Below are 18,358 nucleotides of genomic sequence, written 5' to 3'. Positions count from 1 at the left end.
CATGCAAAACGGCTATAACTTCAAGTACAGTCATTTCGCAATAAAGGCAAGAATGGTGGCAATGTGGAATTATGACGTTTCCGTTACCCTGTCTTGACCAGGTTGACCTTGGCGTAATGCGTAGGAAGTAACGTAGCAAGCAGGAAGAAATGATGTAACTCCACAACAGACTTCTCGTTAAAGCCGTATATCAATTTACTAAGCGGATAACTTAATTCAAAATTCCAATAATGGCACAACTGTATACATCATTCAGATCAGCATAAATCCTTTTTCCACCACGAATATATTGCCAAGCACAAGTTTAGCAGCGGAAGTCTTCACGTGATACAAATTTGTGTGCGAGTTCGTGAGGGAAATTCTCGTGAGCACCGCGAAGATTGCCATAGACTAACATCTTGCGCCAATTTCAGCTGCCTGGGATCTGATAAGCGTCACCTGTGTAAAGACGTCAGTTTGTAACGAAATTCTTTACGGTTCACGACTTCACTTGTGTCGTTGTCCATCTGTAGGTACGTGTGTGCTTGACCGTAGTTGTAGAAGTGGATTTCTGTCTTGTATATGCGTGTTGTGTTTTCGCTGCGTTTGAAGCTGTTGAAGTAGCGGCAACTTTGAAAAAGCGTATGCTAGGATGATTGTGAACACTAGAACTGTTTGTTAGTGTGTGTGTGTGTGTGTGTGTGTGTGTGTGTGTGTGTGTGTGTGTGTGTGTGTGTGTGTGTGTGTGTGTGTGTGTGTGTGTGTGTGTGTGTGTGTGTGTGTACTTGCATGTGCGTTTGTGGACGAGTGCGTCCGTGCGTGTGTGCGTGCTTGTTTTTGTTTGATCACCCAATAATATGGTTTTGTGTTTGAAACAGATTGCAGTAACCTTTTGGTAAACCATGAAAGGGAACTCAATTTTCTTCATATGTGTGATACCAGTTTTATTCTTCTGTCAATGTTCGAACGGTAAAAAACTTTTAATAATTTTTACTACCCTTTTAACTGCGGATTTGTAACCTACCTTCAAGAAACTTGCTCTTAATTTTTCATGCTTTATCCTATCAAAACTACGTCACGTTTCCATTCGTCATGTGATTGCTAGACATATGTATGTCAAACTGGAAAGCGGAAATGAGAACACACGGAAGTTTTTGCCACAGCCCGCTAGTGTATACCTGTTGTTTCCTTGAATAGCAAAGGTGTTAACCATTGTGTGTCACGGTAACATCATCTAGTACGACTGACTGCAAGGAAAGCTTTTGAGCTGTACGAGGTTGGAGCGTCTTACCAATTGATAGTATCATTCATGAACATGTCGCGAACGGACGTTTCTAACAAAATGATTTTCTATCTAGTCACGTGACGATATATATATTTTTTGTAAACTATGCCATAAGAATTATTTTGCTGAGAAGTAATAAACTCTAAATAACGCATATCTTTCTACACAAAGTGCTCTTTCACTTACAAAACTATATAGTATAAACCATTAGTATTATTTATCAGAGTTGAAAATCAATTTTCTAGTGTTGATTATACGTTCTGAAATTGTAATATTAATTAACCATACATTAAAATTTATGACGAGTCTTGCTGTACTTTTGCAGCTGAAACATCGACCTTACGGTTGGTAGGAGGCAAAGTAAAATTAGAAGGTAGGCTGGAAGTGTTCTACGAAAATGTATGGAAGACCATTTGCGATAACAGATTTGATAGCAAGAACGCAGACGTTGCTTGCCGTCAACTTGGGTACAGAAAAGCTCTAAGTTTAGGGCGAGCTGCAGCCATGATGTATGGGCAAGGTACGGGATCAGTGCATATGGAGACCTGGAATTGTACGGGAAACGAGAAAAGTTTTCAAGATTGCACCATTGACGACAGGAAAAGAAACGATTGTTTTCATTACCAAGATGTAGTAATCACTTGTGACTCATCATCTTCAAGAGTAAAGAGAAGATACTTGTTGCCTTCAAAATGTAAGATTACATAAGATATATATATATATATATATATATATATATATATATATATATATATATATATATACATGTATATATGCTATAATGATAGCAACTAGAGGTAATATAGATAGTAAGACTAGTCCCTTCTGTGACTTGTAATAAATAATATTATATTGCAAATAGATAAACATGCACTGAGGTGTAACGTTGCAAAAGAAATGTCTAGAAAGCTGGTGCATAAAATAAAAGAAATCCATTTTTACTCGTATAGAATTCAAACGTGATTTTGAGATAAATTACCGCAAATTTTACTACCTCTCATTTTAATAGAGTTTAGCTGTAAGATTAAACAAAAAATTTAAAAGGTTTTTGAAATATAGAATGTATCACAAATTTGATTTAATAAATAATTTCTAGATAATTTTAAATATGTTTGAACATTTTTAATTCACAGCTTGAAAAATGCCAAAAATAAAAATTGGTTTTATCCAATTGATTATTGCTACTGCTATAATCACATATAAATTAATGTGTTCAAGCGCATTTTAGCAATGGAATTAGTCAACTACAATATACGTAAGCTTTTGTTCTAGTGTTCGTTGCTTTGAAGTTTGCCTAGACAACCTCCTGAGGATTGCGTGATCTAAATATTGATTATTCGGCAGACTCTGTACTTTCTGTATTTGGTTTTCCAAGTGGACTCTAACATATAACATTACAAGATTACAACTTTCAATATAGCTTTTGCTCTCAAAGGGACAGTATCATAAGTCAATCAACCGAATGAAAAGTAGGATATGTAGTTAGATTGGAAATATTTCTACCATCTACTCGGATTATAAAAGTATTGCAAACATAGGTAATAATTAATTAATTTTGTAGGAATTATTGTTATGTTTTCTTTATGCAACTGCAAGGTAATATAACCATTTTGCACTGTTTTGTGTTAAAGTATACACCAGACCGCTTTTATTGACGGGAGGTTCATCAAACTCGGAAGGAAGAGTCGAAGTTTATGATAACTCTAGGTGGGGAACGATTTGCGATGATTACTTTAACATGTACGCTGGCAACGTTGTCTGCCGTCAGGTCGGTTACAAATACGCTCTAACTTATGGCAAAGCCTACACGATGGGGTTTGGACAAGGTACAGGAGCAATACACATCGATGACCTGCAGTGTACAGGGAAAGAAACATAAGTTCAAAACTGTCATTTCAATGGATGGGGTGAGCATAATTGCCAACATTCGGAAGATGTAGGAGTTGTTTGCTCTTTACCTTCAGCCTCATGCGGACAAAGCACTAGAGTCGAGAAAGAGAAGAGTAAGGGTTGAGATATTCGTTAGTCAAACGACGCTGCAACTTAAATTGTGATGCGATTTCTTTGAACAGGTCAGTTTTCTGTAAGATTGATTGGTGGCAATGCACCACACAAAGGATCCTGGAAATCTTTGTTAATAATCAATGAGGGACAGTTTGTGACGACTACTTTAGAACTGAGGAAGCAAATGTGGCATACAGTCAACTAGGACATACGGGGCATCAAAATATTTCTAGACGTCGAATTTCACACGGTGAATCATCAGCTCCGATTTGGATGGATGACGTAAACTGTAGTTATTCAAATGCCTTAAAGTCTAAAGTATGAGAGTGGACAAGAAAATTCATACTCGTCTTGCTGATTGCGCAAAAGGCACTACAGAAGAACGCATTTAGAAATGGTAATCATTGGAAAGACCATAACTGTAACCACAACGAAGATGTTGTAATAGAGTGCAAATCATCATGTCCGTACAGGAAATAGTCTATTATATATTTGGCATTAAAAGTGAAAGCATCAGCGGATATGTTTCAAAACAGACACACTGAAATGTTTTATATGTTACATAGCGAAGACCCATCCAGTTCGTTTGGTGGACGGAGGAGCTGCTGACAAGGGCAGAGTAGAATCTTTATCAATAGTCTTTGGGGTTCACTTTGTAACGACTTGTGGAGTTTAGACAATGCCAAAGTCGTTTGTCGCCAACTAGGATTTCCTTGCATTAAAAACTATCGATACAGAGCTTACTTTGGACAAAGTGATCATTGCCATATTTGGATGGATGACGTTGTATGCAGCGACGATGAAAATAGACTGCAAGACTGTTCATTTGGTCATTGGGGAGTTCACAATTGCAAACATAGCGAAGACGCTGGATTGGAATGCTGTCATACAAGTACGAATTAAGTTCTCACGCCAATGGCTTTTACTAAATCCAAGGCTGTTATAATGTGTTGCGATGTTTTACAATTTTGTAAATATAGTAATTGATTTACGTTTTAAAACATTTAAACATTAAATTTGTTTAAATTAGTTAATAAAAAATTTAAGTAATTTAAATACTTTATTGATTTTGTATGCAATCAACATACATGTACAATACAAGCAAAGTCATGTATATAAAAGTCATAAAAGACAGCGCTATCTGTTATGATAAGGCAATACTACAAGCAACGTCGTAAATATATTATTGTTTCATATAAATGTAAAAACTGGATTTAAAAAATAGACATTTTAACTTATTGTTTGGATTGCAGAAGACTCAAGGTGGTATGATATACACGATGTATCTACAGCTCATGATCCCCAAAGAGGTCGAAGAGAAGGTAAAAAGATCATAGTATTTTACTACTATCATATTCATTAAACTGTAATTATTTGGCAGTAACCAATTCAACGTTAAGACGCTTACCTTCACACCGGAGTAACACAGATAAAACTGCGGAAGTCATTAGGCTTATAGATGGCTACACTTTCTCTGAAGGACGCATTGAAATCAAAATTGGTAGTTTATGGAATACAATTTATGATTAAAATTGGGAAGTAGACAAAGCAAACGCTGTTTGCAATCTACTCGGTTTTAGTGGCGCCGTTGACTCGTTTCAAAACGTCTACTTTGGTGAAGGAAAAGGACCAATACGCATTATGAACGCTAATTGCTTAAAATTCGATACTCCTCTATCTGATTCGTGTTTATGTCCTCGCAAGTTAAGAAAACTTGCTCTCATTGTAATGAAGTAGGCATTATATGCTTTCGTAAGTGTTAAAATGATTTCAACAAATTTTTACAAAATAATTAAATTTTTGTGTAATAGCTCATGATAGAGATATGCAGCTGTTTATTGATTTTACCGAAGAGTACAACAAAGTCTACGAGTCTGGAAAAGATCGTAATCATGAAGCAACAATGTTTTACAAAAACTTGAAAAAGATAAGAAATCTGAACAATGCCGACGCGTCTTCTCCGTTTGGAGTTACCAACTTTTCTGATATGTCAGACGACGAGTTCGAAAAAATCTATATGATGACTGCAGCTATGGACAATATTACTAATAGCTCAATGTTAAATCAAGAACAAATGGGCAAACGATTAATTGCAGATCACGTAGACTGGACTGGTCCAATTCCTAAATGTTTTGATTAGAGAGATTGGCATCCGAGTGTCGTTACTAAAGTCAAAGATCAAGGAAACTGTGGTTCATGTTGGGCATTCGCTGCAGTTGCTCAGTTGGAAAGTGTATGGGCCATACAAGGGGGTCACGAACTTATTGAACTGTCTACTCAACAAGTTGTATCATGCGATAGCAAGTCTGGCGGTTGTAACGGTGGTGGTCATGACCGTGCAATCAAATATGTTTTACGAGCCGGTGGTTTGGAAAAGGAGAGTACTTATAGGTACTTTTCAGGATCAGACGACGTCACTAGAGACTGCTTTTTTAGTAAGAGTTCAATTCACGCTCGTTTACAGGTTGGCTTGAAATAGGAGAATCGACTGCCACTGCAGCTGATGAATACGACATGATGATGTATATCTATCGACACGGTCTAATAGCTGTTAGCCTCAACGTAGAGAATCTGAGGTTCTACTGAAACAGAATATTGATTTTTTGTGGAGGCAATCACAGGAAGACCAATCATGCGGTTGTACTCACGGGTTTTGGAGTCAGTAATGGCGGAACACCATTTTGGATTGTAAGAAATTCTTGGGAAGAAAACTGGGGCGACTGCGGTTACTTCCTTATTGAACGTAACGTCAACATGTGTGGAATCGCTGAAAATGCGTTTGCAGCTTATATTACACCGTGATTGACATGTTAGACCATGCAGGACACTAGCCGTGGTCTGCATAACCATGAGAGCTACTTAATTTTTCTTTAGATTTTTGTTACGTATATATGTAATGCATGGAACAGTCAGTTTAAGTGTGTTTCGTTTGACAAAATTTTTAACGTTAGAACTTAAAGTTGTTGTTTGTGCCACTTGTCCCATGCGTCTTGATAACGTGTCTAGTTTTGTTGGGGACGGGGACTACCTCGCCAGACCATCAGTCGAGATTTCTGGCGTAATTTGTGAATGCACTGATTTGCTTTCCCGATCTCAATAACATTTTAAAATATATTGTTATAAACGTGCACACGCACACAGAGACGTTGCACGTCCTATCTCATCGCCTCATCGCATGGTCTCATCGCATGGTCTCGTCGCATGGTCTCATCGCATGATCTCATCACATGTTCTCATTTCATTGTTTCATCACCTCATCTCATTGTCTAATTTTGACACAAGTGGCACGCCATAGAATGGCCCTAAATGATCACATGCAACTGTGTGAAGATCAGTCACGTTACTTGGGTTGCTCGTGCATTCAGCTCGTGATAGGCTATCTCTAGTCTGTGGGATCTCTCTCTCTCTCTTTCTTTCTCTCTCTCTCCTCATGAATTCGTTTCGCGGACTGTTATGGCTTTTTGGAATATTCTTCCACTACTCTACAAACCTACAGAGATGCATGGGATTATCCACAATATATGGAAAACCAGGTCAAAGAATAAACATGAATGGTTTCGTATCATTGTTGGTCAGCTATTGCTCTTCGTTTTCAGTTGCTCTAAGGCTTGACGGCTCTGAGGCGACCTTCACTATCTCTTCTGGAAATCTCAACTCGAACACGTTGCGACGGGCTGTCGATGGAGACCGGAGCACGTGCATTTGGCCACGACCAGCAGTCTCAACAGCCTCTACAGTAAATCTCACGTTTACGCTTTTCAATTGTCGTGCTGTTCTCACTGTTCAGATCATGACTGGCAACTCAAATATACGCTATATTCCTGGCGTAGCGATTCAGGAGATAGATCGTTGCCACGGAGATAGGCACTTTCCACAGGCCCGTTGCTACGCACAGACTATAGAAGGTGTCAATCCGATAGAGTATCGGTGCCCAGGAAAACAATCCAGAGTTGTTGATATTGTTGTACCGGCCAATCTACCAATCTGTGAAATAGAAATCAATCACGTGCCAATACCAGGTATAGAACGAATTCTTAGCTGAGTAGTTGAACTACAGTTAAACTTCAAGACCGACAGCAAACATAGAGTGCGTCATAAATAATTTGAAAACTAATTACAATAAAGTTAGAAGTTTGTAAGATGCATGACATTTAGGATGCACATATCTGGGTGGTGATAAAATATTCTTAACTGGTTTTGAAAGACTTGAAGAAGACTATGGTTACTACAAGCAATGAGCATCAGACATCAGTTCCAAGTGCATGCAGCAACCGAGCTATAAACACGAGTTAGTAGAAAACATCTTTCAATAACGACATACTAAATGTCCAGAGTAGAGAAGCTGCTTCAATTTTTAGAATATCAATTAATTGCTGTGTAACTGTTTGCGACATCTAGGTATGCAAAGTTTGGTTGTTTTTTGTGATCATTAGGACAATGAGATGAGAATAAGACACACCATATAGATATAAAAGTTTGTATATAGGTGATTATATGTATATATTATATATATTATAGAGACGGTCTAATATAGACATAAATCCATTTCCTTTTAGCAAAAAAAGATATGTAGCTGTTAGAATTCGGATACTAAAATAATCACATTTATACATAAAAATTTTTAAAAAGAAAAATTTAATACTAATGACCATCATATTGAGCCTACAGTGGCGGTTGTATATATACCCCTCGCTTGATGCCCAGAATGTAGCAAGCCGTAGGTTAATCAATTAATTAACGCAAACACATAACCTTGTAGGTCATGCAATGACTTTCAAATAAGAATTAACGCCAAACGCTGAAGCAGCTAGACGAAATCCGCATGTGCGTGTGTTGAGTCTTTCCAGTCTTCATCCTCATTCTACAGCTAAGCATGGCCATGTCTTGTACATGACAGTAGCTATACACCTATACTAAGGTTTAAATGGAGAGAATTATACTTTTACTGCAATGCATACATGCACACACAGACACAGACACACACACACACACACACACACACACACACACACACACACACACACACACACACACACACACACACACAACACACAGACACAGACACAGACACAGACACACACACACACACACACACACACACACACACACACACACACACACACACACACACACACACACACACATCCATGTACAGGCTTTCTTTGTTCTAGAAAAGGTTTGTCTGAGAAATAGCAAACGAGCAGGCTGCCAGTGCACCCTTCATATAGACCCGCCCTTCAAGCAAGCTAGCCACTTCTAATCACGGGAATCAACGCCTGGAAGCGTATACAGTGCATGCGTAACAAGAATCATGCTTGAGCAGCATGTCTCAATCTGTTTTGAAAGTGTCACTTTTCTCGCAAGTGCGAGTTAGCTCCTCCCAAACCGACGCAAAGAAGACTGGAAAGGTCTTGAAAGATGTACACTGTGCAAGTGCTGACGATTTCGACGTTTCCTTGTATACCTACGGTAAAGTACTAGAGACAATGACAAAAGGACACTTTTTGAGGCGTTTAATGAGTTGTGATGCATCATCAAAACACCTTGCAGTCGTCCCTTCCGGTGATCCAGGCGTTCCTAGTCCTGTTAAGTGTAACAGCTGTAACTGGACTGTCACGCGACAACTATTCTCAGCCATGACTAGTCCGGAGATAGGGTTAGCGTTAGGGTTAGTGTCTGGGACTACTTGCGACAATACAAAATAAACCACAACTGGTCTGGAGGAACCAGTTATGGCAGGTACAAGTAGCTCTTGACTAGTTAAAGTAGTTAACAACTACAGCAACTCGCATCAGCCAGCTGCGTCGCCAGGTCTTCATGGTTAGGGAGCCAGACTGCTGGTCGACATCAAACTCAATTAATTTAGACCGGCTTTCTAGAAACATGTAGCGTCGCTACGCGTAAGCCTGCTTGAAATGTCATGCGTGGTCAAATTTAGATAGTTGTTGCCTTTAGACACTATAAGAGGTGTCATAACAGACTTTCAAAAATTTAAAATCATAAATAAATATTTATTAAATAATAAATTTAATTTTTTACATATAGCAGGTAAAGCTGCATAAAATGGCAAGAATAAAAATTCAAGCTGCTATCCAATTTGGTATGTCCATGCTTGCTTCAATGTCATAATCATGTTTGTGTTCTGTGGGTTTGGAATCTGACTGTTTATAATTTCTTAACACTTGTGTTCAATTTGAGTTACTCCATTACAATTGTTAAGTGTTTCTTTGCACATGTCTTACAGTATTATTGTTATAATAATATTTTGATATTAAAATTATACTGTCAAATTTCTAAAATAGTCTAACGCTGCTACTATTGTCTTCAAAGATAATACTGCTCCTATACGATTGGTTAACGGCTTAACCAAGTTCGAGGGAAGAATTGAACTCTACTACAATGGTTCCTGGGGAACAGTTTGTAAAGATAATTTTGGCTTTCGAGAAGCTCACGTTGCCTGCCATCAAATGGGCTACGCAGGAGCATTATCATATGGATTGGCAAAAGGGTTGCACGGCGTAGGAAAGGGTGATATAAATATGGACAACTTGACGTGCTCTGGAGCTGAGACAATCCTCCAAGACTGTAAATTCAACGGATGGGGGAATCACGACTGTACTCATTCAAAGGATACCAGTGTGGTCTGTGATCCATGCATTTCATGCAGAGAAAAGAATAAGTTAACAATGGAAAAAAGTGAGTTTTGTTAAAAACTGAAATTCTTGTTTGGTTATTTATATATATATATATAAACAGAAAAATCTACAAATAATATTGCTGGATGTAAGTATAGCCAGTAGAGCATTATTGAATACGTGTGTGTGTGTGTGTGTGTGTGTGTGTGTGTGTGTGTGTGTGTGTGTGTGTGTGTGTGTGTGTGTGAGTGTGTGTGTGAGTGTGTGTGTGCGTGTGTGTGTGTGTGTGTGTGTGTGTGTGTGTGTGTGTGTGTGCGTGTGTGTGTGTGTGTGTGTGTGTGTGTGTGTGTGTGTGTGTGTGTGTGTGTGTGTGTGTGTGTGTGTGTGTGTGTGTGTGTGTGTGTGTGTGTGTGTGTGTGTATGCATGTTGTGTACGTTGTTGCCGATAGGTATAGACAGTACAGTATTATAGAAAACATTTGTATCTGTGAGAATGTATGAGTGTGCGTGTGCGTTTGTCTGTGTGTGCACGCGCGTGCGTGTGTAGTGTATAGTCACAGCGCGCCTGCAGATATTAATAGATTTTGTGTTTTCTGCAGCTCAATTTCCTGTGAGATTAGTTGATGGAGGTAAACCATACCGAGGAAGGTTAGAAATATTCGCAAGAAATCGATGGGGGACGGTGTGTAAAGATCATTTTGGCCCTTCCGAGGCTCTCGTGGCATGCAGTCAACTCGGATATACGGGATACACAAGCTATTCAGGTCGATACGGTAGCTCCAACGGCCCGATTTGGATGGATGACGTCGAATGCCCTAGCAGCGACAACAACCTAATGGAACGCAATGGAGACAAAGTTTTAACCCGACTTGCTGATTGCAATAAAGGCGGTTCCGTCTTTCCGTTTAGAGCTGGTCTACACTGGGGATCTCACAACTGTGATCACAGCAAAGACGTTGGGCTTGTCTGCTCTTCAGCAGGTATTACGCTGCACTGCATATGTCTGCTGAGCATGTGATAAGCAAAGGCAGGACAGTCTACAGTCAAGCCAGACTTACGCGTGTTTACGTGCAATGCTTAGTCGACTAACGCGCGCTAAGGTGCGCACTATAGCAACTTCACTTGGAATACCTGATACAAAGCAAACGTGGTATTTTATTTTCAGCTTACAGTTTAATAGCATAGATATGCTGGTCTAAATTAAAAAGCATGCCTGTGTGTCCATGGATGAATGTATGGTTCAGTAAGCTAACCGCTTCACTATGAGTATTATTGTTATTGAAAGGAGTAAACAAAACTTTTGACCTAAAAATGCTGGAAGAAAAGTTTGTAAGAGAATAGTAGTGAATTAAAGATCTTAAAAGCTTAGAAAAAAGGAGAGTTCGTTCAAATTTGTTCTTGGTCTTGAACGTTGACCTCGGTAGACTGTTTTCTCTAATGTAGGTGTGGACTTTATTTCTTGTGGACCAACAGCAGCTAAGAGTATGACTGGGTACAGATGTTTCACTAACAACTTTCCGAGGAAGCCATTCAGACGTTAGAGCAAAGTAATGGCGAAAGCTATTTCTGCGAGAAACTTACGTATTAAAACTCTTGTGGAGAGCATCTGATAAAATATACTACCAATTTTACCACTGACGTATACGGTAATGGAAGCTTGACAAAGGTTGGGTAATTGGTTTGGCGATGGCCTTACCGTAGCCAGATTAGCCGAATCGGTTTCTCAACCTAAAGCAAAATGTGCTTTTCATAGACGATTAATATACGTGTTTATCTTAATGTTTTAGCTACACACACGAGATAAACATGTCTTGTTTTGATGCATAGCCAAGACGCTTCCAATTCGGTTGGTTGACGGAGGAGCTGCTCACAAAGGCAGAGTGGAGATATTTATCAACGGGCTGTGGGGCTCGGTATGCGACGAGTGGTGGAGTTGGAACGACGCTCATGCTGTTTGCCGTCAGCTGGGATACAAAGAGGCGAAGAGTTTTCGAAAGGCTGCGTGGTTCGGGCAGAGTAGACATTACCACATTTGGATGTCACACGTTGCGTGTCAGGGCAATGAGATAAGGCTCCAGGATTGCCCTTTCAATGGTTGGGGAGTCCACAATTGCAAGCATGAAAGAGACGCTGGCGTCGAATGCTTGCCTACACGTAATATTCTATTATATCTCTAACAATTCATAATCATCAATAAAATTAAAATACAAATGTACGTAACAATCAAATTTAATTTCTTACTGTTTTTATCCAATTTTAGCAAATAAATTATGTAATTGTTTAGAATACATGAAAAACAGAGCTCTTCTTTGAATAGAGTAAATACTAAATTTTGTCTTAATTAATTTCTTTTCACCCTAAAAAATAAATGACAATAGTTTAAATGCACACTTTCAATTGTTTTTGTCGATTCACATTTTGTGTATGAAATTGAATAAGAACTAAACGCAGCATTTTTTACTGACCAGCATTGCATATAATTAAAAAATATCTTTTGTATTGCTGCATTAGGTTGGTCATTGGCGTACGACTACTATAAGGTATCTGGAGCTCATGACCCTGCCAGAGGCAAAAGAAATAGTAAAATATGTAACTTTGAATTTATTTTCGTTCCAGTTGTTAACTTAGCTCTTTGTAATCCGACAGCAAACGAATCGAATTCGAAAAATCTGTTATTGCATCCAAGTCAGAAAGCTAACAAAGTTATCCGGCTTGCGGACGGATACAGGAAATCTGAAGGACGCGTTGAGATCAAGGCTAATGGATTGTGGAACACAATTTGTGATTTCAATTTTAGCATAGCAAGTGCAAACGCAATCTGTAATCATCTTGGTTATCCTGGCGCCGTAGAAGTCTTTCCATACGCCTACTTTGGTAAAGGTAAAGGACCTATACGTATGCTGGCTAATCATTGCATACAGTCCGACAACTTCACATCCGGGTCTTGTCTTACAACGCCAGAAGTGGACAAGAACTGCACTCATACTAATGATGTTGGAGTTATATGTTTTCGTAAGTATTAAAAACTATGCCCATATATTTGCATAATTCTAAAATTCGTTATTTTTGTTATCACTGTAGCTCATGACAGAGATATGCAGCAATTTATCGAATTTACAACAGAGTACAACAAAGTGTATTCTTCAGGACAAGAACGTAACAGAAAAGCGTCGATCTTTCATACCAACTTGAAAAAGACCGAAATTTTAAACTCTGCTGATCGATTTTCACCTTACGGAATTAACAAATTCTTTGACATATCGGAAGATGAGTTTGCGAATACTTACTTGATGTCTAGCGCTGTGACCGATGGCATCAAAAACTCAACACTTGAGGAAGATAATAGACACAAGAGATCATATACTAACCCCATCGACTGGATTGGTCCGATACCTAAATGTTTCGACTGGAGAGATCGGTATCCTCCAATTGTTTCTAAAGTCAAAAACCAAGGAAAATGTGGCTCGTGTTGGGCATTTGCTGCCGTCGCTCAGATCGAGAGTGCTTATGCTTTGCAAGCTCATAAACCGCTCATCGAACTCTCAACGCAACAAGTCGTATCCTGCGATCAAGAGTCGAACGGTTGCGACGGAGGTATGCCACACAAAGCAATGAGTTACGTCCTGAACGCGCGTGGCATACAAACCGAGGCGCGATATCCCTACCTCTCGGGAGCGGATGATAAAACGAGAAGCTGCGAGTTCATATCGAATCGAATTCACGCAAGTATTACAGGTTATATTCACGTGACGTCAAAAACTCCGACTGCAGACGACGAGTATGATATGATGGTCTACCTCTATCGAAAGGGACCGATAACGGTGTGCTTCAATGCCGGAAACCTTCAGTTCTATTCGCATTCTAAGATACTGAGCTACTGTGGGAGCAATTACAGAGATATCACCCACTGTGTTGTTCTAACGGGCTTCGGAGTTAGCGAATCCGGAGTTCCATTTTGGGCTGCGAGAAATTCGTGGGGAAGAGATTGGGGCGACGACGGATACTTTCTCATCGAACGCAACGTCAACATGTGCGGCATAGCGGAATACGCGTATGCAGCGATCGCTACTAAGTGAACATGGACGCCAACTATTTGGCAGAGAATTTTGCTTGACATAGCTCTTTTTTTGTTCTTGCAGTGTGTTAGTCCCTGCCTCTTTGTTGCTGAAATGATTGTGCATGTGTGTCGCTGTGTTTTAGTGCGGCAATTGATAACAATTTTGTCAAGCAGCCGCCAATTCTTACGATTTCTCCTTTGAATCATATGTGAGGTGTGTAACATTTACTAAACCAAATATTCAGACCACGATACGTCTGCTTATGTAATAGAATTAGAGTTCTTGAAGCAATTGAAGAAATTGGATAAGATAGAACAAACAAAGGAACAAGAGGAAGATGAGTCATATCTGTATGCAAGAAGTGTTACTGCAGCACTAAGAAAAATGGCACTTTAGCAGAGAGTCGTTGCAAAGCTGGGAATTCAAAAGATTTTTTTATGAGATAAAATTTCCTGTTCAACATCCTGTTGAACAAATTTCCTGTTGAACTCTTCGGATATTGAGAATATTGAGAATAGTACAACATACTTCAGTTTAATTGCTGATCAATATATTCAAATATTCGAAACAACGCCTAATCAATAACGTTTAAACAGTTGTTGTATTCAAAGGCCACGTTACCAACCTCAAATTAACTAAATACAACCAACACCACTACAAATGTAACATGCTATTGCTGCCGTAGGACGCCACAGCTACACAATTGGTTGTACTGCCAATGAATTGTTCTTTCTGGAGAATTAAGGAAGTTCATCACAAAGTCTCGCACTTCAGCAGCTGATTAAAAAAGTTTTGCTTCCAACATCATGTATACTTTGCAGTCCACCTGGTGCTTCTATGCTCTCCAATCGGCAAGAATGACATTGCCATAATTAAGTTCCAGCTCCGCCTATCCAGAAGGGCAATATGTCTGATAGAAGTTGGACTGTACATTTCACAACCTCTTATGTAGTTTTGTAAACAACAAGCTGCTTTTGTAATACATTTTGTCTTTCTGGTGAAGCAATAATTGATCTTCAAAAATTTCTGAACTTTTTTGTCATGATTCCAAAGGCATTCTTAATAACCCCGATATGTTCTAGACAAACGGTAATTAAATATTTGCTTGTTTTCAAGCAAAAACTCTCCAAGAAACGGTCAAAGCAGGTCTTTCTTTAATGGAAAGGCAGCATCCCCAACAAAGAATAATGGAATTAAATCTGTCTGCCAATGGTACTAATGGCATAATTTGAATCTAATAGCTTTCCCACCCCTGAACTCGTTGGTATTAGCAGTGCGCCCAGACGCTTTCCCGCTCGCCCATGGTACTTTTGACACCATATACCTGTCACGTGCAGTACTACATACGAGAAAGCGTCTAGAACCGAGGCTACGGCTAAGCGTTTAGTGCTGCTGCTTCTGACGTGCCTCCTACTCGTTTCAAGTAAGAGCTCACAAACTAAAATTTGCTACACCATTAATACGGTTTAATTCATCAAATAACACTAGCACAACGCGACACTACTAGCTGCATGCGAAAAGGTTACGACTCTCTGAAATAGCGACATGACAGTTGCAATGTTGAACAGCCACGTATAATTAGCAACGTTTCGTAGATTAATTTCAGAGAGAAAAATTGTTGTGTTTTCTTTGCAAATACTTACTTGATGTCTAGTGCTGTGACCGAAGTCGCAAGAAAGTCACTACATAAAAGAGAAGAAAGACGCAATTGATCCTACTCCATTCCAATTGACTGGAGAGGTCCGATCCCTAAATGTTTTGATTGGAGACAACGGTCTCCTCAAATCGTTTCCAAAGTCAAAGATCAGGGAAAATGTGGCTCGTCCTGGGCATTTGCTGCTGTTGCTCAGATAGAAAGTGCTTATGCTCTGCAAGCTTGCAAACCGCTCATCGACCTCTCGACGCCAAAGTTTGTGTCATGTGATCGAAAATCGGACGGTTGTAATGGAGGTATGCCACATAAGGCAATGGGCTACGTCTTAGATGCACGTGGCATACAGACCGAGATTCGCTATCCTTACCTTTCAGGAACTGCTAGTCAAACGAGGAGCTGCTCTTTCAATTGCACTCGAATTCACGCAAGTATTACTGGGTTTTTTTATATCACGATATCCACTCAACCTACTGCAAATGACGAATATGACATGATGGTCTATCTCTATCGCAAAGAACCGATAACGGCTTGCCTAAACGCCGGAAACTTTTAATTCTACTCGCACGCAGTACTGAGTTACCGTGGGAGCAACCATTGTCGCATCACACATTGTGTTGTACTCACAGGATTTGGAGTCACTGAATCCGGGATTCCCTATTGGATTGCGATAAATTAGTGGAGTGAGGATTGGGGTAATGAAGGATATTTTCTTATCGAACGCAACGTCAACATGTGCGGCATAGGCGAATGGGCGTTCGCAGCGGTTGTAAAGAAGTGAACCAGAATACCATCGGAGAATCGATTTTGTTTGCTCAAATGATATGTTTGTGTTTTGTATGTCCATTAACTTTCCTTCACTGTAATTGCCAGCGTCACGTCACAATATTGTTCCATAGTTCAAATAAAAATTATAAGGAAATTTGATGTTTCCATTTTTCCTTTTGTCAATCTCAATTTTCTCCAATCTAATTATGTAATCAAATGATGGAACGTATACATCCTATACTATAATACGCCAACCCACTCTTCCGTCTTTCTGGATAGATGGATGTCTGTAACGCGCCGATCGACACGACGCCGGTCTTTGATCGTCGCGAAACGCGCCAGCCCGAGCGAATTGTTTTTTGACGAGCTTACGACTTAGTCGCTGGAGCGAACGTGGTCAGTTAGTACGAGGCTCGCGGCGCAGCTTTAATTCTCAATAGTCAATGGACATGTTACAACCGTGATTTTGACGTAAACGAACTGCTCCCTTTTTGTGCATCTTTCGAGCAGTAATCTGCACTTTTTATTTAAATGGGGCCCAAGTTTTGAACGTCGCTTTGGCTGAACGTGGTTTTATCGGCACAAATAGACTTCAAATATATTGGACGGCAGGTAAAGTTATTTATAATCTAGAAATTATTATAGTGATTACTGGGTTTTGCGGTTAAACAAATCTATTTGTTTTGAGATCTTTTTTGGGTGCATGTATTGCCTAGATTGAATTGTGCGGCAATATTTACACTGTTGCATACACCGCATACATCAAATTGTGTACTAGTTATTGCAAATCTATTTTATGTGTGCAATTATATATTATGCAATTACTAATTAAAATTGCAAAGTAGTCAGCTAACTTAATTAATTCTATTTCACAACTATTACTAGTACCAATAGATTTCTTAAAAGATAAACACTATATATACTATTAAATTGACAGCATATGATATATTTATTTTAATTATGCATTATCATTATCTAGTTGGTATAAAAAGTACATAAAATAATCTATAGACATTTTAATAACCATTACAAATTGGATAATATATGTTGGATATACTTTTTGCCAACTGAAATTATATTTTGAAATGCCTAGAATGCTATCGGTCGTTATGTGGTTGACGACATGGATGACAATTATATATGTAATTTGTAGTGTGTGTGTGTGTGTGTGTGTGTGTGCGTGTGTGTGTGTGTGTGTGTGTGTGTGTGTGTGTGTGTGTGTGTGTGTGTGTGTGTGTGTGTGTGTGTGTATGTACGTAGGGTTCTGCCAACTAACTCAGTTCTCTTTACAGCTAAACTTGCCACAACACGTCAGTGTCCAGAGTGCCACCAGCCAGACGACACCATTGAACATGTATTCAATACTTGCCCGATATGGAAAGGACTCTTACGGCAAGCTTGTCTCTTATTGAGTAGAGTATCCTTAAATCCACCTACGGCCCTCCACCCATTGGAGCTGATGAATGAAACTGGAAACCTAAGAACTTTCTTCGTCATTCTCATGACCACCTATTGGACAAAAAGAAAAACTATTTCTCTCGTTGGAGTTATGAACAGTTTTAAGTGGCATCTACGTCGACATATACAAACTGTTTGTGCAAGAAAGTCGGACATATCTTTTTGGAAGCCTTTGAGACCTTTGTAAACCTAGTTTAGTGTAAAAAATTTAGATTGATTTAGAAGTTGTACCAACTTTTAATAATAACAAAAAATGTATGTATGTATGTATGTATGTATGTATGTATGTATGTATGTGGCTCAATTGAGAGTGTGCAATTGGAGATTGGGAACATCCGGGACCTTTGGATCAGAGTTCAAGGGCGGAAGAGCCACATACATAAATTCCCTTGAGCAAGGAAATAACATACAATTGCCTCAGTTCTGTCCAAGCAGCAAAAAAGTGACATATAGAAAGTGACTACTGATAGTGTTTAGATTGTATGGTAGTATCATAGAAATTATCATGGCAAGTTTTGCA

The 18,358-nt window shown here is 39.1% G+C and overlaps 1 protein-coding gene across 1 annotated transcript; it reads left to right on the top strand.

Moving 5' to 3' along the window:
• Positions 1-6,815: 6,815 nt before the first annotated feature.
• LOC134176457 (deleted in malignant brain tumors 1 protein-like) lies at positions 6,816-14,284 on the top strand. The gene is made up of 6 exons (XM_062643127.1): positions 6,816-7,287; positions 9,599-9,964; positions 10,503-10,883; positions 11,731-12,057; positions 12,415-12,915; positions 12,985-14,284. Exons 1-6 carry the CDS (start codon positions 6,816-6,818, stop codon positions 13,977-13,979), a joined length of 3,042 nt encoding a protein of 1,013 aa, XP_062499111.1. The 3' UTR covers positions 13,980-14,284.
• Positions 14,285-18,358: the final 4,074 nt, after the last annotated feature.

This window comes from Corticium candelabrum, chromosome 2 (assembly GCF_963422355.1).
Source record: "Corticium candelabrum chromosome 2, ooCorCand1.1, whole genome shotgun sequence".
Taxonomy (NCBI): domain Eukaryota; kingdom Metazoa; phylum Porifera; class Homoscleromorpha; order Homosclerophorida; family Plakinidae; genus Corticium; species Corticium candelabrum.
Note: the sequence above shows the minus strand (reverse complement) of the source record. Positions and strands in the feature narration are given on the sequence as shown.